The sequence below is a fragment of the Pristiophorus japonicus genome, chromosome 20, assembly GCF_044704955.1.
Source record: "Pristiophorus japonicus isolate sPriJap1 chromosome 20, sPriJap1.hap1, whole genome shotgun sequence".
In the NCBI taxonomy this organism is placed as follows: domain Eukaryota; kingdom Metazoa; phylum Chordata; class Chondrichthyes; family Pristiophoridae; genus Pristiophorus; species Pristiophorus japonicus.
In genome coordinates this window covers 95,943,408-95,969,874 of record NC_091996.1, presented here as the reverse complement: position 1 = coordinate 95,969,874, position 26,467 = coordinate 95,943,408, and the positions used below count along the sequence as shown (strand labels likewise).

Genomic DNA, 26,467 nt, shown 5'->3' with positions numbered 1-26,467 from the left:
ATCTGCTCCCACCGCCCTTTCAGGCAGCGCGTTCCCGATCACAACAACTCGCTGCGTAAAAACATTCTCCCCATCTCCCCCTCTGGTTCCATCGTCGATTATCGTCAATCTGTGTCCCTCTGGTTACCCACCCTCCTGCCCCCGGGAACAGTCTCTCCTTATTTACTCCATCAAAACCCCTCATCATTTTGAACACCTCGATTAAATCTCCTCTTTGAGCCAAATCCTCACCAGTTGCACTTTCAAGCAGTGCGCATTGAATGGCTGAACAGCAGGAGGGATCCTGGCTGATTTTTAACCCCTCTGTAACCCAGGCCCACAGGCAATCGTTAGTTGTGATATCATCTCTTGTGTAACTCAACAGTAACATCTTGTATTTGTATAGCGCCTTTAGAACATCCCGGTGCGTTATAAAGCAAAATTTGACAGCGAACCACACAAGAAGATATTAGGACAGATGACCAAGAGCTCGGTCAAAGAGTTGGATTTAAGGAGCATCTGAAAGGAGGGGAGAGAGGTGGAGAGGTTTAGGGAGGGGATTCCAGAGCTTAGTTCCCAGGCAGCTGAAGGCAGAGCCACCAATGGTGGAGCGATGGAAATCGGTGATGCTCAAGAGGCCAGAATTAGAGGAGCAGTCTCGGGGGGGGGGGGGGGTTTGTGGGTCATAAAGGAAGACATCCTCGACTCCGAGGGACTGCCTAAGGAGAGAAGTCTGTAATGTACATATGAATGACTCCACGAGGCAATGTGTTGTACTCAAACTGTAGTGACCTTGGTCCTTTATTGGTAACCAGAGTGAGGCAGCCGCATGGTGGCTACCCTTTTATACAGCCCTTGCCACCAGGGCAGGAAACCCCGGTCTCCACCAGTTGCACCCTCTAGTGGTGCCAGCATAGTATATACGCAGTGTAAACCTTATTGATAGTACATCAGGTAAACAAGTCTTATGCAACTATACAGTACCTACACAGAGAGTAAATCTATAGTCTGCACATATAACAAGAAAAGGTCACTATGTGTAGTAATCACAGGGTCACTGACCTACACACCCAGCACCTGTGCCTCTACAGGGTCTCTGCAGTGGGATTACTTTAGGATTGCTCTTGCAAAGAGCCCACACAGACACGATGGGCTGAACGACCTCCCTTTGTGGGAATCTCCTGTGGTTCTTACCTATCTCTGCGGCTGTGGCTCTCAACTTCTCCAAAGACCGGCTGATCAGCACCACATTGAGCCCTCTTCTTGCCAACTGGGAATTAAGAGAAACGCATTAAGCAGTGCCCCACTGGTGTGGTAAAATGCCGCAAGGGCCAAGCTGCGCACTCCGCCTCAGGAGCGTTCAACAGTGAGAGAGAAGATCCTGCTGTGATCAGATATCACAATACAATGTTCCATCAGAAGAAAAGGAGGCGCTCCCGAGCTGCTCAATAGCTGGTTGCACTGCCCCAGTGTAGTACTGAGGCACACAGACCAGAACGATCCCAAAAAGGATCTCGGGTCTCTGCTGAAGTAGCTGATCTCGGCCGGGACATTATTTTGGGGCACTGCAATTGTCCTCAGTGCCCGTTGTGAGGAAGGAAGGGAATTCAACCAGGCTTCCTGTTCTCAATTGCTGTGTGGGTTGGTCTTCGGTGTGATGGCTTCACAACTTAATAGCCTGCAGACGCCCTCTGTCTCGGCTCAGTCGTGACGAACGGCCACTTGAGACGTACTGGAGGGTGGCTGTTGACAGTGGACCTGTACCCCAAGTAGGGCTCAGCTCGTTCAGAAGAGGTGGAGAGAAAATTAGGGAAACAAAACAACAACGTATTTATATAACGTCTTTAACATAGCGAAACATCCCAAGGCGCTTCACAGCAATGTTATGCGACAGAAATTTGACACCGAGCCGCGTAAGAAGAAATTAGCACAGGTGGTCAATGAGGTCGGTTTTAAGGAGCGTCTTGAAGGAGAAAAGAGAGGTAGAGAGGCGGAGAGGTTTAGGGAGGGAGTTCCAGAGCTTGGGGCCCAGGCAACAGAAGGCACGGCCACCAATGGTGGAACGATTACAATCAGGGATGCTCAGGAAGGCAGAATCAAAGGAGTGCAGACATCTCGGGGGGGTTGTGGGGCTGGAGGGGATTACAGAGATAGCAAAGCTGAATATTTTAGAAATAATACAAGAACTTCCATTTATATAGCGCTTTTAACATAGTAAAACATTCCACAGCGTTTCACAGGAGCGTTATCAAAAATTTAACACCGAGCTACATAAGGAGATGTTAGGACAAGTGACCAAAAGCTTGGTCAAAGAGATAGGTTTAAGGAAGAAACAGAGAGGCAGAGAGGTTTGGGGAGGGAGTTCCAGAGCTCTGGGCCCAGGCAGCTGAAGGTGGAGCGATGGAAATCAGGGAGGCACCAGAGGTCGGTTGGAGGAGCGCAGACATCTCGGGAGGGGGGGGGGTTGTGGGGCTGGAGGGCATTACAGAGATAGGGAGGGGGCGAGGGCCATGGAGGGATTTGAATACAAGGATGAGAATTTTAAAATCGAGGCGTTGCTGGATAGGGAGCAGGTCAGTGAGCACAGGGATGAGGGGGGAGCTGGACTTGCTGCAAGTTAGGAGACGAGAATCAGAGTTTTGGATGAGCTCAAGTTTACGGAAGGTGGGAAGTCGGCCGGGAGACCATCGGAAAGGTCAAGTCTGGAGGTAACAAAAGCATGGATGCAAATATTGGCAAACATAACCAAGCCTGTCCTTGTAATAATTTGAATACAATATAGACAATAAAGAGCAAGGGAGTGGGATTAATTAGATAGCTCTACCAAAGAGCCAGTGCAGGCACGATGGGCCAAATGACCTCCTTCAGTGCTGTGTCAGTCTGTGATTAAGGACAGTAACAAAGGCAGAGATCTGTATTACCTCATGAGCATAGGCTTTTCCAATCCCACTGGTTGCACCTGTTACAACTAGAAAAAATAACTGATTAAAAATAATTTTTATTCATATATAATTCCTTTATGATTTACTATATTTTTCTCTTTTCGTGAATTCCATCTCCCCACCTCTTGTGCACTTTCCATTGGTCTTCCTAGACGCTGACCTACACGATTGGTCTTCTCCCTCTCTATTGGCACCATATTGAAACCAAGACAGTGTCCCACTCGCGAACTTATTACATCACGATGGCGGTGCTCCTCACTTCTCTCTACATTCCCTTGGAGAAAACGCTGGTGAACTGGTCATCTCAAAAGGTAGAGGGCAAAAGAAAGCAAGAAAGAACTTGCATTTCTATAGCACTTTTCACAACTTCAGGACCTCCTTCAGCACTTCCCCTCCGACAGTGCGGCGCTTCCCTCAGCACCGCCCCTCCGACAGTGCGGCTCTCCCTCAGCACCGCCCCTCCGACAGTGCGGCTCTCCCTCAGCACCGCCCCTCCGACAGTGCGGCACTCCTTCAGCACCGCCCCTCCGACAGTGCGGCACTCCCTCAGCACCGCCCCTCCGACAGTGCGGCGCACCCTCAGCACTGCCCCTCCGACAGTGCGGCGCTCCCTCAGTACTGCCCCTCCGACAGTGCGGCACTCCTTCAGCACCGCCCCTCCGACAGTGCGGCACTCCTTCAGCACCGCCCCACCGACAGTGCGGCTCTCCCTCAGCACCGCCCCTCCGACAGTGCGGCACTCCTTCAGCACCGCCCCTCCGACAGTGCGGCACTCCCTCAGCACCGCCCCTCCGACAGTGCGGCGCTCCCTCAGCACCGCCCCTCCGACAGTGCGGCGCTCCCTCAGCACCGCCCCTCCGACAGTGCGGCGCTCCCTCAGTACTGCCCCTCCGACAGTGCGGCACGCCCTCAGTACTGCCCCTCCGACAGTGTGGCGCTCCCTCAGTACAGCCCCTCCGACAGTGCGGCACTTCCTCAGTACTGACCCTCCGACAGTGCGGCGCTCTCTCAGTACTGCCCCTCCGACAGTGTGGCGCTCCCTCAGTACAGCATCTCCGACAGTGCGGCACTCCCTCAGTACTGACCCTCCGACAGTGCGGCGCTCTCTCAGTACTGCCCCTCCGACAGTGCGGCACTTCCTCAGTACTGACCCTCCGACAGTGCGGCGCTCCCTCAGTACTGCCCCTCCGACAGTGCGGCACTTCCTCAGTACTGCCCCTCCGACAGTGCGGCACTCCCTCAGTACTGCCCCTCCGACAGTGCGGCACTTCCTCAGTACTACCCCTCCGACAGTGCGGCGCTCTCTCAGTACTGCCCCTCCGACAGTGCAACACTCCCTCAGTACTGCCCCTCCGACAGTGCGGCGCTCCCTCAGTACTGCCCCTCCAACAGTGCAACACTCCCTCAGTACTGCCCCTCCGACAGTGCAACACTCCCTCAGTACTGCCCCTCCGACAGTGCAACACTCCCTCAGTACTGTCCCTCCGACAGTACGGCGCTCTCTCAGTACTGCCCCTCCAACAGTGCAACACTCCCTCAGTACTGCCCCTCCAACAGTGCAACACTCCCTCAGTACTGCCCCTCCGACAGTGCGGCACTTCCTCAGTACTACCCCTCCGACAGTGCGGCGCTCTCTCAGTACTGCCCCTCCGACAGTGCAACACTCCCTCAGTACTGCCCCTCCGACAGTGTGGCACTTCCTCAGTACTGCCCCTCCGACAGTGCGGCGCACCCTCAGTACAGCCCCTCCGACAGTGCGGCGCTTCCTCAGTACAGCCCCTCCGACAGTGCGGCGCTCCCTCAGTACTGCCCCTCCGACAGTGTGGCACTCCCTCAGTACTGCCCATCCGACAGTGCGGCACTCCCTCAGTACTGCCCCTCCGACAGTGTGGCACTCCCTCAGTACTGCCCATCCGACAGTGTGGCACTCCCTCAGTACTGCCCATCCGACAGTGCGGCGCTCCCTCAGTACTGCCCCTCCGACAGTGTGGCACTCCCTCAGTACTGCCCATCCGACAGTGCAACACTCCCTCAGTACTGCCCCTCCGACAGTGCGGCGCTCCCTCAGTACTGCCCCTCCAACAGTGCGGCACTTCCTCAGTACTGCACTGGGAGTGTCAGACTAGATTTTTGTGCTCGGGTCCCTGGAGTGGGACTTGAACCCACATCCTTCTGACTCAGACGAGAGTGCGACGCCGGACAATCGCTCGACGTAGTTAAAATCTTTAGAATTAAGATAACGTGCAAAGTTCAGTAGACTGTTAACAGATCTGTATGGCTGTAACTTGTCAGCTTATAAATCAGCCTTGGATACATCTCTGTTTCTTCTTTCTGTGCATGTGAAAAGGTAAGGTGCTTTATTCTGTTTCTTCGAGATCGGGTTGTGAAGTCTTTGGTAGGTTCAGGCAGTATTACAGGCAACTCTCGATTATCCGGGTCCCTCGGGGATTGGGCTATGCCGGGTAAACGATTTCTCTGTTAGAGTGATTGACATTATAAAGTTAAAATCCGATGCCTTCCCGGGTCGAAAGAACTCCGAACGCACCGGCCCGATGCCTTCCAGGCCGAAAGTTTAAATTCCGTTACAATGGTTTCCCATTGGATCCGTGTGCAGTTAATCGAGAGTTGCCTGTACCTAATTTAAAAGCAAGCGTGACCAGCCACGGAAAAGCGATGTAATGGGCTTTTAAAAGCACCACCACTTGTAATGTGAGTTGGGGAGAAGGGAGACAATTGGAGCGTTCAACTCAACAGACTGTCATTTTATGTTCTTGTTCATTTAACCGTCAAATGAGTTTGGCGACTTATTTGAACTCGCTATTAATGCAGCAACGGGATGCAGACTCTATGTACCAAAATGAATTTACGTTCCTATCAATGCCTCCATGTTTAAAGCTCTCGAAGCCATTGAATCTAGGATAGGCTGCCAGCACTACCGATTCCCCGGTTGGAACAGCTGCCTCTGAGCTAAAGTTGCTGAGCTGGAGCGTGAAGTGCATGTGGCATATGGCTGTTCCCATCAGCCGACTCCCATATTCACGCACTGTTATCACAACCAGGCGGCAGGGCTCAGTGGGTAGCACTTCCTGAGTCAGAAGGTTGTGGTTTGAGCCCCACTCCAGAGACTTGAGCAGAAAAATCTAGGCTGACATTCCCGGTGCGGTGCTGAGGGCGTGCCGCACTGTCGGAGGGGCAGTGCTGAAGGAGAGCCGCACTGTCGGAGGGGCAGTACTGAGGGAGCGCCGCACTGTCGGAGGGGCAGTACTGAGGGCGTGCCGCACTGTCGGAGGGGCAGTACTGAGGGAGCGCCGCACTGTCGGAGGGGCAGTACTGAGGAAGTGCCGCACTGTCGGAGGGGCAGTACTGAGGGAGCGCCGCACTGTCGGAGGGGCAGTACTGAGGAAGTGCCACACTGTCGGAGGGGCAGTACTGAGGGAGCGCCGCACTGTCGGAGGGGCTGTACTGAGGAAGCGCCGCACTGTCGGAGGGGCTGTACTGAGGGAGCGCCACACTGTCGGAGGGGCAGTACTGAGGGAGCGCCACACTGTCGGAGGGGCAGTACTGAGGGAGCGCCGCACTGTCAGAGGGGCAGTACTGAGGGAGCGCCACACTGTCGGAGTAGCAGTAATGATGGAGCGCCGCACTGTCGGAGGGGCAGTACTGAGGGAGTGCCGCACTGTCGGATGGGCAGTACTGAGGGAGTGCCACACTGTCGGAGGGGCAGTACTGAGGGAGCGCCGCACTGTCGGAGGGGCAGTACTGAGGGAGTGCCGCACTGTCGGAGGGGCAGTACTGAGGGAGTGCCACACTGTCGGAGGGGCAGTACTGAGGGAGTGCCGCACTGTCGGATGGGCAGTACTGAGGGAGTGCCACACTGTCGGAGGGGCAGTACTGAGGGAGCGCCGCACTGTCGGAGGGGCAGTACTGAGAGCGTGCTGCACTGTCGGAGGGGCAGTACTGAGGGAGCGCCGCACTGTCGGAGGGGCAGTACTGAGGGAGCGCCGCACTGTCAGAGGGGCAGTACTGAGGGAGCGCCACACTGTCGGAGTAGCAGTAATGATGGAGCGCCGCACTGTCGGAGGGGCAGTACTGAGGGAGTGCCGCACTGTCGGATGGGCAGTACTGAGGGAGTGCCACACTGTCGGAGGGGCAGTACTGAGGGAGCGCCGCACTGTCGGAGGGGCAGTACTGAGGGAGCGCCGCACTGTCGGAGGGGCAGGACTGAGAGCGTGCTGCACTGTCGGAGGGGCAGTAGTGAAGGAGTGCTGCACTGTCGGAGGGGCAGTACTGAGGGCGTGCTGCACTGTCGGAGGGGCAGTAGTGAAGGAGTGCTGCACTGTCGGAGGGGCAGTACAGAGGGAGTGCCGCACTGTCGGAGATGCTGTCTTTTGGATGAGACGTTAACCCATGGCCCAGTCTGCTCTCTCAGGTAGATGTAAAAGATCACATGGCACTATTTTGAAGAAGAGTTCTCCCCGGTGTCTTGAGGACAATATTTATCCCTCAATCAACATAGCAAATACAGATGATCTAGTCATTATCACATTGCTGTGTGTGGGAGCTTGTTGAGCATTTCCTACATTACAACAGTGACTACACATCAAAAAGTACTTCATTGGCTGTAAAGTGATTTGGGGCGTCTGGAGGTTGTGAGAAGGCGCTATAGAAATTAAAGTCTTTCTTTCTACAGAATGTCTCATCGTCTAGCAGATTGACAAGCTGAGTAAAAATCATTTCTCCGTCTCCCTGTTTACTTTGAGCTAATTATCTTAAATTGGTGTTACTCAGTCACGTTTCTAGGGTAGATTGGCCAGAACTCCCTGTTCTGAGCACTATCCTTGATGCCCCTGTGAATGTCTGTGGAAGAATCATGAAAGGGTTAATAAAATGGTTCTAGGAATCAATAAGAAAATAAGAACAGACAGACTTGGTTTCCCGTGAGAAAGTAGTGGACAAAGGAGCTTATATGACCATCACTGATAAACAAGGGTTTATGGCCATGACTTGATAAGGTGTACATTTGCTTCACGTGATTAAGTCAAGCTATCCTAAAACGTAGGAGGTTTTGGTGTCCTTGAGCAATTCTGCTTGTTGCAATTCCGCTCGTAAAAGCATAAAGTGTTCTAAAGATAAACAGGCTGTCAATCCATGAAGCCCCAGTAACACACTGTGATTGATGAAGCAGGCCGTACCTCCTTTGGTTTGTAAGAATAAAAGGGATGCGTCTGTGAGGATAGGCAGACCTTTTGTCTGCCTGCCCCGGAATCTGTAGACTCTGTGCTGGCAGTTTGGTAACAGATCCGAAGCTGCTTCAATAAAGACGTAAAGATTGAAGGTATCCGACTTGATTGTCGAATGCAGCTGACCACCCGAACTAGGACTTAACACCCCCTTGTGGAAAAAAAAAGACTTGCATTTATAACTTCTTCTTCGGCAGTCTCCCGGAGTCGAACATGACTTGCTTCCACACGAATATGAGCTCTACGGTGACGAATGAGTCCAGTGTGGGTTCTACAGACTCTGTCACAGGTGGGGCAGGTGATGTTTGAAGGGACGGGTGGGTGGGGTGCTTGGTTTATCGTACGCTTCTTACACTGTTTGTACTGGCTGGCGCGTGCTCTTGCATTTATATAGCGCCTTTCACGACCACCGGACGTCTCAAAGTGCTTTACAGCCAATGAAGTACTTTTGGAGTGTGGTCATTGTTGTAATGTGGGAAACTGGGCAGCCAATTTGCGCTCAGCAAGCTCCCGCAAACAGCAACGTGATAATGACCCAGGTCATCTGTTTTTTGTAATGTTGATTGAGGGATATAAAGAGCGGCTGAGATGAGGGCAGAACAGGTTCGGCTGTGATGGGACCCCCTGCCCCCTCTCCCCGTGGTCCAATTGCCCTGGCAACATTCAAATGGTTAAGATTGAGTGCTAATATAAGTAGACGTACTTGAAAATGCCATTGGTAAAGTATTTAACTTCATTTTGTGCCGGATCTGATAGAATGCTCGAACAGCCCCTGCAATACCTCTAAAGCTTGCTTTCCCTCCTGGGGCCAGCAGATGCTAAGTGGATATGGCAGCCGCTTCAAGTGTGAGGGGCATCACAGCAAATCCCGATTCCACTGTCACCCCAGAACCCCTTCCCAACAGCCATGCTTTCCACAAGGGGCTCAGGAGGTTTAACATATTTCCACTCTCCCCCCCCCCACACCCCACTTTCCCTCTCACCCCCTCAGCTCAGGGACATAAAGACTCGATGGAAAGAAAATAGATGTGTGTTTCCACAGCGCCTTTCACGACATGAGGTCGTCCCAAAGCGCTTTGCAACCAATGAAGTGCGGTCACTGTTGTAATGTGGGAAACGCGGCACCCATTTTGTGCATAGTAAGCTCCCACAAAAAGGAATGTGATAATGACCAGATCATCTGTTGAGTGATAAATATTGGCCCAGGGCAATAGGAAAAACTCCCCTGCTCTTCTTCGAATAGTGGCCAAGGGATCTTTTACGTCCACCTGAGAGAGCAAACGGGGACCTTAGTTTAACATTTCATCCTCCAACAGTGCAGCCTTTCCTCAGTACTGCCCCTCCGACAGTGCGTGGCTCCCTCAGTACTGCCCCTCCGACAGTGCGGCGCTTCCTCAGTGCTGCCCCTCCGACAGTGCGGCACTCCCTCAGTACTGCCCCTTCGACAGTGCAGGGCTCCCTCAGTACTGCATCTCCGACAGTGCGGTGCTCCCTCAGTACTGCCCCTCCGACAGTGCGGCGCTCCCTCACTACTGCCCCTCCGACAGTGCGGCGCTCCCTCAGTACTGCCCCTCCGACAGTGCGGCGCACCCTCAGCACTGCCCCTCCGACAGTGCGGCGCTCCCTCAGTACTGCCCCTCCGACAGTGCGGCACTCCTTCAGCACCGCCCCTCCGACAGTGCGGCACTCCTTCAGCACCGCCCCACCGACAGTGCGGCTCTCCCTCAGCACCGCCCCTCCGACAGTGCGGCACTCCTTCAGCACCGCCCCTCCGACAGTGCGGCACTCCCTCAGCACCGCCCCTCCGACAGTGCGGCGCACCCTCAGCACTGCCCCTCCGACAGTGCGGCGCTCCCTCAGTACTGCCCCTCCGACAGTGCGGCACGCCCTCAGTACTGCCCCTCCGACAGTGCGGCGCTCCCTCAGTACTGCCCCTCCGACAGTGCGGCTCTCCTTCAGCACTGCCCCTCCGACAGTGCGGCACGCCCTCAGCACTGCCCCTCCGACAGTGCGGCACTCCTTCAGCACCGCCCCACCGACAGTGCGGCTCTCCCTCAGCACCGCCCCTCCGACAGTGCGGCACTCCTTCAGCACCGCCCCTCCGACAGTGCGGCACTCCCTCAGCACCGCCCCTCCGACAGTGCGGCGCTCCCTCAGCACCGCCCCTCCGACAGTGCGGCGCACCCTCAGCACTGCCCCTCCGACAGTGCGGCGCTCCCTCAGTACTGCCCCTCCGACAGTGCGGCACGCCCTCAGTACTGCCCCTCCGACAGTGCGGCGCTCCCTCAGTACTGCCCCTCCGACAGTGCGGCTCTCCTTCAGCACTGCCCCTCCGACAGTGCGGCACGCCCTCAGCACCGCACCGGGAATGTCAGCCTAGATTTTTCTGCTCAAGTCTCTGGAGTGGGGCTCAAACCACAACCTTCTGACTCAGGAAGTGCTACCCACTGAGCCCTGCCGCCTGGTTGTGATAACAGTGCGTGAATATGGGAGTCGGCTGATGGGAACAGCCATATGCCACATGCACTTCACGCTCCAGCTCAGCAACTTTAGCTCAGAGGCAGCTGTTCCAACCGGGGAATCGGTAGTGCTGGCAGCCTATCCTAGATTCAATGGCTTCGAGAGCTTTAAACATGGAGGCATTGATAGGAACGTAAATTCATTTTGGTACATAGAGTCTGCATCCCGTTGCTGCATTAATAGCGAGTTCAAATAAGTCGCCAAACTCATTTGACGGTTAAATGAACAAGAACATAAAATGACAGTCTGTTGAGTTGAACGCTCCAATTGTCTCCCTTCTCCCCAACTCACATTACAAGTGGTGGTGCTTTTAAAAGCCCATTACATCGCTTTTCCGTGGCTGGTCACGCTTGCTTTTAAATTAGGTACAGGCAACTCTCGATTAACTGCACACGGATCCAATGGGAAACCATTGTAACGGAATTTAAACTTTCGGCCTGGAAGGCATCGGGCCGGTGCGTTCGGAGTTCTTTCGACCCGGGAAGGCATCGGATTTTAACTTTATAATGTCAATCACTCTAACAGAGAAATCGTTTACCCGGCATAGCCCAATCCCCGAGGGACCCGGATAATCGAGAGTTGCCTGTAATACTGCCTGAACCTACCAAAGACTTCACAACCCGATCTCGAAGAAACAGAATAAAGCACCTTACCTTTTCACATGCACAGAAAGAAGAAACAGAGATGTATCCAAGGCTGATTTATAAGCTGACAAGTTACAGCCATACAGATCTGTTAACAGTCTACTGAACTTTGCACGTTATCTTAATTCTAAAGATTTTAACTACGTCGAGCGATTGTCCGGCGTCGCACTCTCGTCTGAGTCAGAAGGATGTGGGTTCAAGTCCCACTCCAGGGACCCGAGCACAAAAATCTAGTCTGACACTCCCAGTGCAGTACTGAGGAAGTGCCGCACTGTTGGAGGGGCAGTACTGAGGGAGCGCCACGTTGTCGGAGGGGCAGTACTGAGGAAGTGCCGCACTGTTGGAGGGGCAGTACTGAGGGAGCGCCGCACTGTCGGAGGGGCAGTACTGAGGGAGTGTTGCACTGTCGGAGGGGCAGTACTGAGGGAGTGTTGCACTGTCGGAGGGGCAGTACTGAGGGAGTGTTGCACTGTCGGAGGGGCAGTACTGAGAGAGCGCCGCACTGTCGGAGGGGTAGTACTGAGGAAGTGCCGCACTGTCGGAGGGGTAGTACTGAGGGAGTGCCGCACTGTCGGAGGAGCAGTACTGAGGAAGTGCCGCACTGTCGGAGGGGCAGTACTGAGGGAGCGCCGCACTGTCGGAGGGGCAGTACTGAGGAAGTGCCGCACTGTCGGAGGGGTAGTACTGAGGGAGTGCCGCACTGTCGGAGGGTCAGTACTGAGGAAGTGCCGCACTGTCGGAGGGGCAGTACTGAGGGAGTGCCGCACTGTCGGAGGGGCAGTACTGAGGAAGTGCCGCACTGTCGGAGGGGCAGTACTGAGGGAGCGCCGCACTGTCGGAGGGTCAGTACTGAGGAAGTGCCGCACTGTCGGAGGGGCAGTACTGAGGAAGTGCCGCACTGTCGGAGGGGCAGTACTGAGGGAGCGCCGCACTGTCGGAGGGGCAGTACTGAGAGAGCGCCGCACTGTCGGAGGGGCAGTACTGAGGAAGTGCCGCACTGTCGGAGGGGCAGTACTGAGGGAGCGCCGCACTGTCGGAGGGGCAGTACTGAGGAAGTGCCACACTGTCGGAGGGGCAGTACTGAGGGAGCGCCGCACTGTCGGAGGGGCTGTACTGAGGAAGCGCCGCACTGTCGGAGGGGCTGTACTGAGGGAGCGCCACACTGTCGGAGGGGCAGTACTGAGGGAGCGCCACACTGTCGGAGGGGCAGTACTGAGGGAGCGCCGCACTGTCAGAGGGGCAGTACTGAGGGAGCGCCACACTGTCGGAGTAGCAGTAATGATGGAGCGCCGCACTGTCGGAGGGGCAGTACTGAGGGAGTGCCGCACTGTCGGATGGGCAGTACTGAGGGAGTGCCACACTGTCGGAGGGGCAGTACTGAGGGAGCGCCGCACTGTCGGAGGGGCAGTACTGAGAGCGTGCTGCACTGTCGGAGGGGCAGTAGTGAAGGAGTGCTGCACTGTCGGAGGGGCAGTACTGAGGGCGTGCTGCACTGTCGGAGGGGCAGTAGTGAAGGAGTGCTGCACTGTCGGAGGGGCAGTACTGAGAGCGTGCTGCACTGTCGGAGGGGCAGTAGTGAAGGAGTGCTGCACTGTCGGAGGGGCAGTACTGAGAGCGTGCTGCACTGTCGGAGGGGCAGTAGTGAAGGAGTGCTGCACTGTCGGAGGGGCAGTACTGAGGGCGTGCTGCACTGTCGGAGGGGCAGTAGTGAAGGAGTGCTGCACTGTCGGAGGGGCAGTACAGAGGGAGTGCCGCACTGTCGGAGATGCTGTCTTTTGGATGAGACGTTAACCCATGGCCCAGTCTGCTCTCTCAGGTAGATGTAAAAGATCACATGGCACTATTTTGAAGAAGAGTTCTCCCCGGTGTCTTGAGGACAATATTTATCCCTCAATCAACATAGCAAATACAGATGATCTAGTCATTATCACATTGCTGTGTGTGGGAGCTTGTTGAGCATTTCCTACATTACAACAGTGACTACACATCAAAAAGTACTTCATTGGCTGTAAAGTGATTTGGGGCGTCTGGAGGTTGTGAGAAGGCGCTATAGAAATTAAAGTCTTTCTTTCTACAGAATGTCTCATCGTCTAGCAGATTGACAAGCTGAGTAAAAATCATTTCTCCGTCTCCCTGTTTACTTTGAGCTAATTATCTTAAATTGGTGTTACTCAGTCACGTTTCTAGGGTAGATTGGCCAGAACTCCCTGTTCTGAGCACTATCCTTGATGCCCCTGTGAATGTCTGTGGAAGAATCATGAAAGGGTTAATAAAATGGTTCTAGGAATCAATAAGAAAATAAGAACAGACAGACTTGGTTTCCCGTGAGAAAGTAGTGGACAAAGGAGCTTATATGACCATCACTGATAAACAAGGGTTTATGGCCATGACTTGATAAGGTGTACATTTGCTTCACGTGATTAAGTCAAGCTATCCTAAAACGTAGGAGGTTTTGGTGTCCTTGAGCAATTCTGCTTGTTGCAATTCCGCTCGTAAAAGCATAAAGTGTTCTAAAGATAAACAGGCTGTCAATCCATGAAGCCCCAGTAACACACTGTGATTGATGAAGCAGGCCGTACCTCCTTTGGTTTGTAAGAATAAAAGGGATGCGTCTGTGAGGATAGGCAGACCTTTTGCCTGCCTGCCCCGGAATCTGTAGACTCTGTGCTGGCAGTTTGGTAACAGATCCGAAGCTGCTTCAATAAAGACGTAAAGATTGAAGGTATCCGACTTGATTGTCGAATGCAGCTGACCACCCGAACTAGGACTTAACACCCCCTTGTGGAAAAAAAAAGACTTGCATTTATAACTTCTTCTTCGGCAGTCTCCCGGAGTCGAACATGACTTGCTTCCACACGAATATGAGCTCTACGGTGACGAATGAGTCCAGTGTGGGTTCTACAGACTCTGTCACAGGTGGGGCAGGTGATGTTTGAAGGGACGGGTGGGTGGGGTGCTTGGTTTATCGTACGCTTCTTACACTGTTTGTACTGGCTGGCGCGTGCTCTTGCATTTATATAGCGCCTTTCACGACCACCGGACGTCTCAAAGTGCTTTACAGCCAATGAAGTACTTTTGGAGTGTGGTCATTGTTGTAATGTGGGAAACTGGGCAGCCAATTTGCGCTCAGCAAGCTCCCGCAAACAGCAACGTGATAATGACCCAGGTCATCTGTTTTTTGTAATGTTGATTGAGGGATATAAAGAGCGGCTGAGATGAGGGCAGAACAGGTTCGGCTGTGATGGGACCCCCTGCCCCCTCTCCCCGTGGTCCAATTGCCCTGGCAACATTCAAATGGTTAAGATTGAGTGCTAATATAAGTAGACGTACTTGAAAATGCCATTGGTAAAGTATTTAACTTCATTTTGTGCCGGATCTGATAGAATGCTCGAACAGCCCCTGCAATACCTCTAAAGCTTGCTTTCCCTCCTGGGGCCAGCAGATGCTAAGTGGATATGGCAGCCGCTTCAAGTGTGAGGGGCATCACAGCAAATCCCGATTCCACTGTCACCCCAGAACCCCTTCCCAACAGCCATGCTTTCCACAAGGGGCTCAGGAGGTTTAACATATTTCCACTCTCCCCCCCCCCACACCCCACTTTCCCTCTCACCCCCTCAGCTCAGGGACATAAAGACTCGATGGAAAGAAAATAGATGTGTGTTTCCACAGCGCCTTTCACGACATGAGGTCGTCCCAAAGCGCTTTGCAACCAATGAAGTGCGGTCACTGTTGTAATGTGGGAAACGCGGCACCCATTTTGTGCATAGTAAGCTCCCAGAAAAAGGAATGTGATAATGACCAGATCATCTGTTGAGTGATAAATATTGGCCCAGGGCAATAGGAAAAACTCCCCTGCTCTTCTTCGAATAGTGGCCAAGGGATCTTTTACGTCCACCTGAGAGAGCAAACGGGGACCTTAGTTTAACATTTCATCCTCCAACAGTGCAGCCTTTCCTCAGTACTGCCCCTCCGACAGTGCGTGGCTCCCTCAGTACTGCCCCTCCGACAGTGCGGCACTCCCTCAGTGCTGCCCCTCCGACAGTGCGGCACTCCCTCAGTACTGCCCCTCCGACAGTGCGTGGCTCCCTCAGTACTGCCCCTCCGACAGTGCGGCGCTCCCTCAGTACTGCCCCTCCGACAGTGCGGCGCTTCCTCAGTGCTGCCCCTCCGACAGTGCGGCACTCCCTCAGTACTGCCCCTCCGACAGTGCAGGGCTCCCTCAGTACTGCATCTCCGACAGTGCGGTGCTCCCTCAGTACTGCCCCTCCGACAGTGCGGCGCTCCCTCACTACTGCCCCTCCGACAGTGCGGCGCTCCCTCAGTACTGCCCCTCCGACAGTGCGGCGCACCCTCAGCACTGCCCCTCCGACAGTGCGGCGCTCCCTCAGTACTGCCCCTCCGACAGTGCGGCACTCCTTCAGCACCGCCCCTCCGACAGTGCGGCACTCCTTCAGCACCGCCCCACCGACAGTGTGGCTCTCCCTCAGCACCGCCCCTCCGACAGTGCGGCACTCCTTCAGCACCGCCCCTCCGACAGTGCGGCACTCCCTCAGCACCGCCCCTCCGACAGTGCGGCGCTCCCTCAGCACCGCCCCTCCGACAGTGCGGCGCACCCTCAGCACTGCCCCTCCGACAGTGCGGCGCTCCCTCAGTACTGCCCCTCCGACAGTGCGGCACGCCCTCAGTACTGCCCCTCCGACAGTGCGGCGCTCCCTCAGTACTGCCCCTCCGACAGTGCGGCTCTCCTTCAGCACTGCCCCTCCGACAGTGCGGCACGCCCTCAGCACTGCCCCTCCGACAGTGCGGCACTCCTTCAGCACCGCCCCACCGACAGTGCGGCTCTCCCTCAGCACCGCCCCTCCGACAGTGCGGCACTCCTTCAGCACCGCCCCTCCGACAGTGCGGCACTCCCTCAGCACCGCCCCTCCGACAGTGCGGCGCTCCCTCAGCACCGCCCCTCCGACAGTGCGGCGCACCCTCAGCACTGCCCCTCCGACAGTGCGGCGCTCCCTCAGTACTGCCCCTCCGACAGTGCGGCACGCCCTCAGTACTGCCCCTCCGACAGTGCGGCGCTCCCTCAGTACTGCCCCTCCGACAGTGCGGCTCTCCTTCAGCACTGCCCCTCCGACAGTGCGGCGCTCCCTCAGTACTGCCCCTCCGACAGTGCGGCACGCCCTCAGTACTGCCCCTCCGACAGTGCGGCGCTCCCTCAGTACTGCCCCTCCGACAGTGCGGCTCTCCTTCAGTACTGCCCCTCCGACAGTGCGGCGCTCCCTCAGTACTGCCCCTCCGACAGTGCGGCTCTCCTTCAGCACCGCCCCTCCGACAGTGTGGCACGCCCTCAGCACCGCACCGGGAATGTCAGCCTAGATTTTTCTGCTCAAGTCTCTGGAGTGGGGCTCAAACCACAACCTTCTGACTCAGGAAGTGCTACCCACTGAGCCCTGCCGCCTGGTTGTGATAACAGTGCGTGAATATGGGAGTCGGCTGATGGGAACAGCCATATGCCACATGCACTTCACGCTCCAGCTCAGCAACTTTAGCTCAGAGGCAGCTGTTCCAACCGGGGAATCGGTAGTGCTGGCAGCCTATCCTAGATTCAATGGCTTCGAGAGCTTTAAACATGGAGGCATTGATAGGAACGTAAATTCATTTTGGTACATAGAGTCTGCATCCCGTTGCTGCATTAATAGCGAGTTCAAATAAGTCGCCAAACTCATTTGACGGTTAAATGAACAAGAACATAAAATGACAGTCTGTTGAGTTGAACGCTCCAATTGTCTCCCTTCTCCCCAACTCACATTACAAGTGGTGGTGCTTTTAAAAGCCCATTACATCGCTTTTCCGTGGCTGGTCACGCTTGCTTTTAAATTAGGTACAGGCAACTCTCGATTAACTGCACACGGATCCAATGGGAAACCATTGTAACGGAATTTAAACTTTCGGCCTGGAAGGCATCGGGCCGGTGCGTTCGGAGTTCTTTCGACCCGGGAAGGCATCGGATTTTAACTTTATAATGTCAATCACTCTAACAGAGAAATCGTTTACCCGGCATAGCCCAATCCCCGAGGGACCCGGATAATCGAGAGTTGCCTGTAATACTGCCTGAACCTACCAAAGACTTCACAACCCGATCTCGAAGAAACAGAATAAAGCACCTTACCTATTCACATGCACAGAAAGAAGAAACAGAGATGTATCCAAGGCTGATTTATAAGCTGACAAGTTACAGCCATACAGATCTGTTAACAGTCTACTGAACTTTGCACGTTATCTTAATTCTAAAGATTTTAACTACGTCGAGCGATTGTCCGGCGTCGCACTCTCGTCTGAGTCAGAAGGATGTGGGTTCAAGTCCCACTCCAGGGACCCGAGCACAAAAATCTAGTCTGACACTCCCAGTGCAGTACTGAGGGAGTGCCGCACTGTTGGAGGGGCAGTACTGAGGGAGCGCCACGTTGTCGGAGGGGCAGTACTGAGGGAGTGTTGCACTGTCGGAGGGGCAGTACTGAGGGAGCGCCGCACTGTCGGAGGGGCAGTACTGAGGAAGTGCCGCACTGTCGGAGGGGCAGTACTGAGGGAGTGCCGCACTGTCGGAGGGGCAGTACTGAGGAAGTGCCGCACTGTCGGAGGGGCAGTACTGAGGGAGCGCCGCACTGTCGGAGGGTCAGTACTGAGGAAGTGCCGCACTGTCGGAGGGGCAGTACTGAGAGAACGCCGCACTGTCGGAGGGGCAGTACTGAGAGAGCGCCGCACTGTCGGAGGGGCAGTACTGAGGAAGTGCCGCACTGTCGGAGGGGTAGTACTGAGGAAGTGCCGCACTGTCGGAGGGGCAGTACTGAGAGAGCGCCGCACTGTCGGAGGGGCAGTACTGAGGAAGTGCCGCACTGTCGGAGGGGTAGTACTGAGGAAGTGCCGCACTGTCGGAGGGGCAGTACTGAGGGAGCGCCGCACTGTCGGAGGGTCAGTACTGAGGGAGCGCCGCACTGTCGGAGGGTCAGTACTGAGGAAGTGCCGCACTGTCGGAGGGGCAGTACTGAGAGAGCGCCGCACTGTCGGAGGGGCAGTACTGAGGAAGTGCCGCACTGTCGGAGGGGCAGTACTGAGGGAGCGCCGCACTGTCGGAGGGGCAGTACTGAGGAAGTGCCACACTGTCGGAGGGGCTGTACTGAGGAAGCGCTGCACTGTCGGAGGGGCTGTACTGAGGGAGCGCCACACTGTCGGAGGGGCAGTACTGAGGGAGCGCCACACTGTCGGAGGGGCAGTACTGAGGGAGCGCCGCACTGTCAGAGGGGCAGTACTGAGGGAGCGCCACACTGTCGGAGTAGCAGTAATGATGGAGCGCCGCACTGTCGGAGGGGCAGTACTGAGGGAGTGCCGCACTGTCGGATGGGCAGTACTGAGGGAGTGCCACACTGTCGGAGGGGCAGTACTGAGGGAGCGCCGCACTGTCGGAGGGGCAGTACTGAGGGAGTGCCGCACTGTCGGAGGGGCAGTACTGAGGGAGTGCCACACTGTCGGAGGGGCAGTACTGAGGGAGTGCCGCACTGTCGGATGGGCAGTACTGAGGGAGTGCCACACTGTCGGAGGGGCAGTACTGAGGGAGCGCCGCACTGTCGGAGGGGCAGTACTGAGAGCGTGCTGCACTGTCGGAGGGGCAGTAGTGAAGGAGTGCTGCACTGTCGGAGGGGCAGTACTGAGGGCGTGCTGCACTGTCGGAGGGGCAGTAGTGAAGGAGTGCTGCACTGTCGGAGGGGCAGTACAGAGGGAGTGCCGCACTGTCGGAGATGCTGTCTTTTGGATGAGACGTTAACCCATGGCCCAGTCTGCTCTCTCAGGTAGATGTAAAAGATCACATGGCACTATTTTGAAGAAGAGTTCTCCCCGGTGTCTTGAGGACAATATTTATCCCTCAATCAACATAGCAAATACAGATGATCTAGTCATTATCACATTGCTGTGTGTGGGAGCTTGTTGAGCATTTCCTACATTACAACAGTGACTACACATCAAAAAGTACTTCATTGGCTGTAAAGTGATTTGGGGCGTCTGGAGGTTGTGAGAAGGCGCTATAGAAATTAAAGTCTTTCTTTCTACAGAATGTCTCATCGTCTAGCAGATTGACAAGCTGAGTAAAAATCATTTCTCCGTCTCCCTGTTTACTTTGAGCTAATTATCTTAAATTGGTGTTACTCAGTCACGTTTCTAGGGTAGATTGGCCAGAACTCCCTGTTCTGAGCACTATCCTTGATGCCCCTGTGAATGTCTGTGGAAGAATCATGAAAGGGTTAATAAAATGGTTCTAGGAATCAATAAGAAAATAAGAACAGACAGACTTGGTTTCCCGTGAGAAAGTAGTGGACAAAGGAGCTTATATGACCATCACTGATAAACAAGGGTTTATGGCCATGACTTGATAAGGTGTACATTTGCTTCACGTGATTAAGTCAAGCTATCCTAAAACGTAGGAGGTTTTGGTGTCCTTGAGCAATTCTGCTTGTTGCAATTCCGCTCGTAAAAGCATAAAGTGTTCTAAAGATAAACAGGCTGTCAATCCATGAAGCCCCAGTAACACACTGTGATTGATGAAGCAGGCCGTACCTCCTTTGGTTTGTAAGAATAAAAGGGATGCGTCTGTGAGGATAGGCAGACCTTTTGTCTGCCTGCCCCGGAATCTGTAGACTCTGTGCTGGCAGTTTGGTAACAGATCCGAAGCTGCTTCAATAAAGACGTAAAGATTGAAGGTATCCGACTTGATTGTCGAATGCAGCTGACCACCCGAACTAGGACTTAACACCCCCTTGTGGAAAAAAAAAGACTTGCATTTATAACTTCTTCTTCGGCAGTCTCCCGGAGTCGAACATGACTTGCTTCCACACGAATATGAGCTCTACGGTGACGAATGAGTCCAGTGTGGGTTCTACAGACTCTGTCACAGGTGGGGCAGGTGATGTTTGAAGGGACGGGTGGGTGGGGTGCTTGGTTTATCGTACGCTTCTTACACTGTTTGTACTGGCTGGCGCGTGCTCTTGCATTTATATAGCGCCTTTCACGACCACCGGACGTCTCAAAGTGCTTTACAGCCAATGAAGTACTTTTGGAGTGTGGTCATTGTTGTAATGTGGGAAACTGGGCAGCCAATTTGCGCTCAGCAAGCTCCCGCAAACAGCAACGTGATAATGACCTAGGTCATCTGTTTTTTGTAATGTTGATTGAGGGATATAAAGAGCGGCTGAGATGAGGGCAGAACAGGTTCGGCTGTGATGGGACCCCCTGCCCCCTCTCCCCGTGGTCCAATTGCCCTGGCAACATTCAAATGGTTAAGATTGAGTGCTAATATAAGTAGACGTACTTGAAAATGCCATTGGTAAAGTATTTAACTTCATTTTGTGCCGGATCTGATAGAATGCTCGAACAGCCCCTGCAATACCTCTAAAGCTTGCTTTCCCTCCTGGGGCCAGCAGATGCTAAGTGGATATGGCAGCCGCTTCAAGTGTGAGGGGCATCACAGCAAATCCCGATTCCACTGTCACCCCAGAACCCCTTCCCAACAGCCATGCTTTCCACAAGGGGCTCAGGAGGTTTAACATATTTCCACTCTCCCCCCCCCCACACCCCACTTTCCCTCTCACCCCCTCAGCTCAGGGACATAAAGACTCGATGGAAAGAAAATAGATGTGTGTTTCCACAGCGCCTTTCACGACATGAGGTCGTCCCAAAGCGCTTTGCAACCAATGAAGTGCGGTCACTGTTGTAATGTGGGAAACGCGGCACCCATTTTGTGCATAGTAAGCTCCCACAAAAAGGAATGTGATAATGACCAGATCATCTGTTGAGTGATAAATATTGGCCCAGGGCAATAGGAAAAACTCCCCTGCTCTTCTTCGAATAGTGGCCAAGGGATCTTTTACGTCCACCTGAGAGAGCAAACGGGGACCTTAGTTTAACATTTCATCCTCCAACAGTGCAGCCTTTCCTCAGTACTGCCCCTCCGACAGTGCGTGGCTCCCTCAGTACTGCCCCTCCGACAGTGCGGCGCTTCCTCAGTGCTGCCCCTCCGACAGTGCGGCACTCCCTCAGTACTGCCCCTCCGACAGTGCAGGGCTCCCTCAGTACTGCATCTCCGACAGTGCGGTGCTCCCTCAGTACTGCCCCTCCGACAGTGCGGCGCTCCCTCACTACTGCCCCTCCGACAGTGCGGCGCTCCCTCAGTACTGCCCCTCCGACAGTGCGGCGCTCCCTCTGTACTGCCCCTCTGACAGTGCGGCGCTCCCTCTGTACTGCCCCTCCGACAGTGCGGCACTCCCTCAGTACTGCCCCTCCGACAGTGCGGCGCTCCCTCAGTACCGCACTTAGAGTGTCAACCTGGATTTTTATGCTCAAGTCTCTGGAGAGGGACAAACTTCTGACTCAGAGGCAAAAGAGGGTCTTGACTGACTACACTGGAGTGCCCCAATGCTGCCCGGGCACTGATCAATTTAATTACATTTTAAGGAAAACATGTTTTAACAAATTCAGGTTGCACACTTGCAAAAGTAGACAAAGAGAGCACCTACTTTAACATAGTGGGATTTTTTTTTAGTTCCATCAGTGTGGCTTCCAAAGTGAGTTTAGGAATGTTCAGGGAACAGACTGTCCTGGTAAAAGGATCTTGAAATAGCTCTACTAGGAACTCCTTAACGGCAAATGAGCCAAAGATGGGCAGAGGAAACGTTACAAGGACACCCTCAAAGCTTCCCTGATAAAGTGCAACACCCCCACCGACACCTGGGAGTCCCTGGCCAAAGATCGCCCTAAGTCGAGGAAGTGCATCTGGGAGGGCGCTGAGCACCTCGAGTCTCAACGGCAAGAGCATGCAGAGACCAAGCGCAGGCAGTGGAAGGAGCGTGCGGCAAACCTGTCCCACCCTCCCCTTCCCTCAACCACTGTCTGTCCCACCTGTGACAGGGACTGTGGCTCTCGTATTGGATTGCTCAGCCACCTAAGAACTCATGCTCAGAGTGGAAGCAAGTCTTCCTCGATTCCGAGGGACTGCCTTTGATGACGATAAAGTCCACGCGCGATTATCCGCCATGCGGGGGACAGCAACTGCGCCCACGAGCTCACGACCCAGAGAGGGATCCAAACCCTGAAGAAATTCCGAGCAGAAAACAAGCCACAACCTTACCAGCCCATTCCCCGTAGGACATCAGGTCTGTTCTCCAAAATTTGGGCAGGACGTAAGTCCTGATGCCTACCAACAGCTCCCAAGTGTACTTGGTAAAGTAGTAGAGGCACGTCAGTGTGCCAATCAACGCCAGTGTGCCATTCAGCAAAGACTCTGCAAAAAGCACCATCTTTGACCAGGTTCTGCAAGGTTCAAAGTCTAAAGTCTTTTTCAGTACTTCGTATGTTATTTGTACTGTGTCGAGTGAGCCCCGCCCCTTAAACCTGTTCTAATTGGTCACCTCTAGGTGACTAGCATGTCAGTCCTGCACTCATTTCTTCACTCAAATGTTTGCTCAAGCACATGATGAAATTTCACAAGCTGTTTTGCTGTGCACTGCCCTCGTATCCTCACTGGTGTTTTTAAATGACTAAATTTGTGTAGTGTGTGTTTCTATACTAATCTGATAAACAAAAAGGGGAAGAAATTCAGTCGCGCCGCTGTTGTGGCATTAATCCAGGTGAAGTGGTACTTTTAGCGCCTTGAAACAGTTTGCACTTCCTGCCCAGAAGTCCGTTGTAAATCGGTTGAAGAGCTGAAAGAGGCAATGAATCATCCTTTGCACACCAGAGCTGGGGGGCGTTAGGGGAGGGGCGATAACAAAGGTTTGGTCGGCACAATTCGCAGACCCATTGTGCATGCGCGGAACTCCGAATCAGAGCCACGTGCGCCCACTTCTGGTGCATGCCACGCCAGATGCCAGCTTGGTGAGCATGATGGCTTTAGACATCACTACACAAGCACACACACTGCAAGATGGCTGCGAACAGAACTGTGATCACATTACCTGGCCACATGACCGTTTATTGTTATTACATCAGTAGTCCACTAGGTGGAGCTCTATTACAGTGAGGGCATTAGCGTCGGCGCTGGGAGTAGGTCGAGTAAGCAGACCCGCACTGATTTAACACCAGCGCTGCTATTTTCGTCCTGAACGCTACAGCTAATGCCCTGAAAATGGGTTCAGCAGCAAGGCCCTCCCTACCAGCAATATTTATACGTTAGTTGCTGATTAATTTCTACTGGCTCTGCGTAAGTTTTGTGGAAGTGTTCTAAGAGTTGTTTGAAGTTGGTGAGGTGACAGGGAGTAATGCTGCAAGTGGTTCTGGTCAGATCACTTGCTCCCAGTCATGGGGGCTCTGGTTGTCTCCCCCCCCACTTGGCCTGCAGCATGACAGGGAGATGGAGCAGAGGCAGCAAAGAGGACAAGCTGGTCGCAGAGGGAGGAGGAGGAGGTAGCTGGGGGAGAAGGGCCCTCACCAGGAGAGCCTTACCTACCTAGGGTCTTCCGAGAGCAATTCTGTGACCTCAGCATGGGCCAGGAGCAGTGTCTGCGCTTTACGAAGAAGGTGCTCACAGATCTCTTGCGACCAGACCTGCAGCCTCACGCCAGGCAAGGACAGCGCTGCCAGTGGCTGTGAAGGTGACCTGACCCTGAATTTCCGCGTGTCGGGAACCTTCCAGGCTGGAGCAGGCGACATATGTAACATCTCCCAATTCACCGTCCATAAGAGAGGTGACAGATGCTCTTTATGCCAGGAGAGGGGACTTCATTGTCTTCTCTCTGAGCAGAGAGAAGCAGACAGACCATGTATGTGGTATTGCTAGGATAGCGGTCTTCCCCATGGTGCAGGGCGCCATCCGCTGCATGCACATGGCTTTGCGGGCGCCCCTTCTAAATGCTGCAACCGCAAAGGTGACCGCTCGCCGAATGTGCAGTAGGTGTGTGACCATGCTCAGCACATCAAGCTGGTGACTATGTGGGATCCAGGCAGCAGTCATGATGCTTTTATTCTGCGCCATTCCACGGAGCTTTGAGCCAACACAACAAACCAGAGGGTGGCTACTGGGCGACAAGGGCTACCTGCTTACTAGCTGGTTCATGGCACCGCTCTGCAACCCAACCACAAGTGGGCGGCATGCATAAAATGAGAGCCACGCTGCCACACGGAATCTTATAGAGCAGACAATTGGCGTTGTTAAACAACCCTTCCGTTGCCTGGACCGCTCTGGAGGAGCCTGCAGGCTGAGACCAGAGCACGTCTCAAGATCGTCGTGGTCTGCTGCATGCTGCACAGCCTCGCCATCATAAGGGCACAGCTCTTGCCACTAGGCATACGGCGATGAGCTGAAGAGCAGGAGAAAGAGTAGGAGCAAGAGTAAGAGGAGAAAGCGGAAGAGGGGCAGGAGGAAGGGAGGAGGCAACCCTGAAAACTCCCTTTCTACCTAGGCAGTCCGTGATTGACTGGTCCAACTGTGGTACACCAGTGAACCCAATCCCAATTCTGGGACGTCTTGGGGAGAGACTATGTGTGGGTCCTGGGAGAAAGTTTGGCGACCGGGGAGATGCCCCTCTCTTGGCACAGAACAGTCATCGTCCTGCTGCCTAAGAAGGGCGATCGCCGCCTACTTCAGAACTGGTGCCCGGTCTCCCTCCTCAGCACGGATTACAAAATTTTTGCCAGGGTGATGTTTGCTCTCCTTGGCGCCATGCTGGACCACATGATCAAGCCCAACCAGTCCTACACGGTCCCGGGCCGGACAATCCACGACAACATCCATCTAGTCCGGGACCTGGTCCACCATTCCCAGGAGGCTGTTCTGTTACTCGCCTTCCTTTCCCTAGACCAGGAGAAGGCGTTCGACAGGGTGGATCACGAGAATCTGTTCGGAACTCTGCGCGCTTTCAGGTTCGGGACGCATTTCGTCACCCGGATCCGACTTTTGTACGTCGCCGCGGAGTGTCTGATTAAGGTTAACAGGTCTTTGATGACGTCCCTTCGCTTTGGGAGAGGGGTGCGCCAGGGATGCCCCACGTCCGGCCAGTTATATGCCATATGCATGGAGCCTTTCCTGCGCTTCTTGCGGAAGAGGTTGATGGGACTGGCTCTGCAAGGGCCGGGTGTGGAGGTTGTCCTCTTGGCTTACGCCGATGATGTCCTCCTCATGGTCGAGGATCCCGTTGACCTGCGGAGGATGCGTGAGTGCCAGGAGATTTACTCAGCCGCATTCTCCGCCAGGATCAACTGAGAGAAATGTTTCGGACTCCTGGTGGGTCAGTGGTGGGTGGACTCCCTGCCAGAGGAGCTCAGGCCTTTTGCCTGGAGCACGACCCATCTCCTCTATCTGGAAGTCTACCTTAGCCCGGACGAACCGTGACATGGAGCAAGCGGCCTGGCACAGGTTCCTCGACCCCCAAGATCTCCGGCTGAAAATGTGGGACCAGCAAGATAGCCACCCCACAAGAAGTGGCGGTGAGGTGGCTCATAATAACATAAGAATTAGGAACAGGAGTAGGCCATCTAGCCCCTCGAGCCTGCTCCGCCATTCAACAAGATCATGGCTGATCTGGCCGTTGACTCAGCTCCACTTACCCGCCCGCTCCCCGTAACCCTTAATTCCCTTATTGGTTAAAAATCTATCGATCTGTGATTTGAATACATTCAATGAGCTAGCCTCAACTTCTTCCCTGGGCAGAGAATTCCACAGATTCACAACCCTCTGGGAGAAGAAATTCCTTCTCAACTCGGTTTTAAATTGGCTCCCCCGTATTTTGAGGCTGTGCCCCCTAGTTCTAGTCTCCCCGACCAGTGGAAACAACCTCTCTGCCTCGATCTTGTCTATCCCTTTCATTATTTTAAATGTTTCTATAAGATCGCCCCTCATCCTTCTGAACTCCGAGCAAAGACCCAGTCTACTCAATCTATCATCATAAGGTAACCCCCTCATCTCCGGAATCAACCTAGTAAATCGTCTCTGTTTCCCCTCCAAAGCTAGTATATCCTTCCTTAAGTAAGGTGACCAAAACTGCACGCAGTACTCCAGGTGCGGCCTCACCAATACCCTGTACAGCTGCAGCAGGACCTCCCTGCTTTTGTACTCCATCCCTCTCGCAATGAAGGCCAATATTCCATTCGCCTTCCTGATTACCTGCTG

The 26,467-nt window shown here is 54.2% G+C and overlaps 1 protein-coding gene across 1 annotated transcript in view; it reads right to left on the bottom strand.

Annotated features, from left to right (window-relative positions):
- Positions 1-23,073, bottom strand: part of LOC139232716 (very-long-chain 3-oxoacyl-CoA reductase-like) — a 52,151-nt gene extending 29,078 nt beyond the window's left edge. The window contains exons 1-3 of the mRNA XM_070863213.1: positions 22,493-23,073; positions 2,901-2,947; positions 1,174-1,249 (exon numbers count right to left, since the gene is read on the bottom strand). Coding sequence (XP_070719314.1) covers positions 1,174-1,249; positions 2,901-2,947; positions 22,493-22,661 — 292 coding nt within the window. The 5' untranslated portion in view covers positions 22,662-23,073. The remainder of the gene's footprint in view (positions 1-1,173; positions 1,250-2,900; positions 2,948-22,492) is intronic.
- Between the last annotated feature and the right edge of the window lie 3,394 nt (positions 23,074-26,467).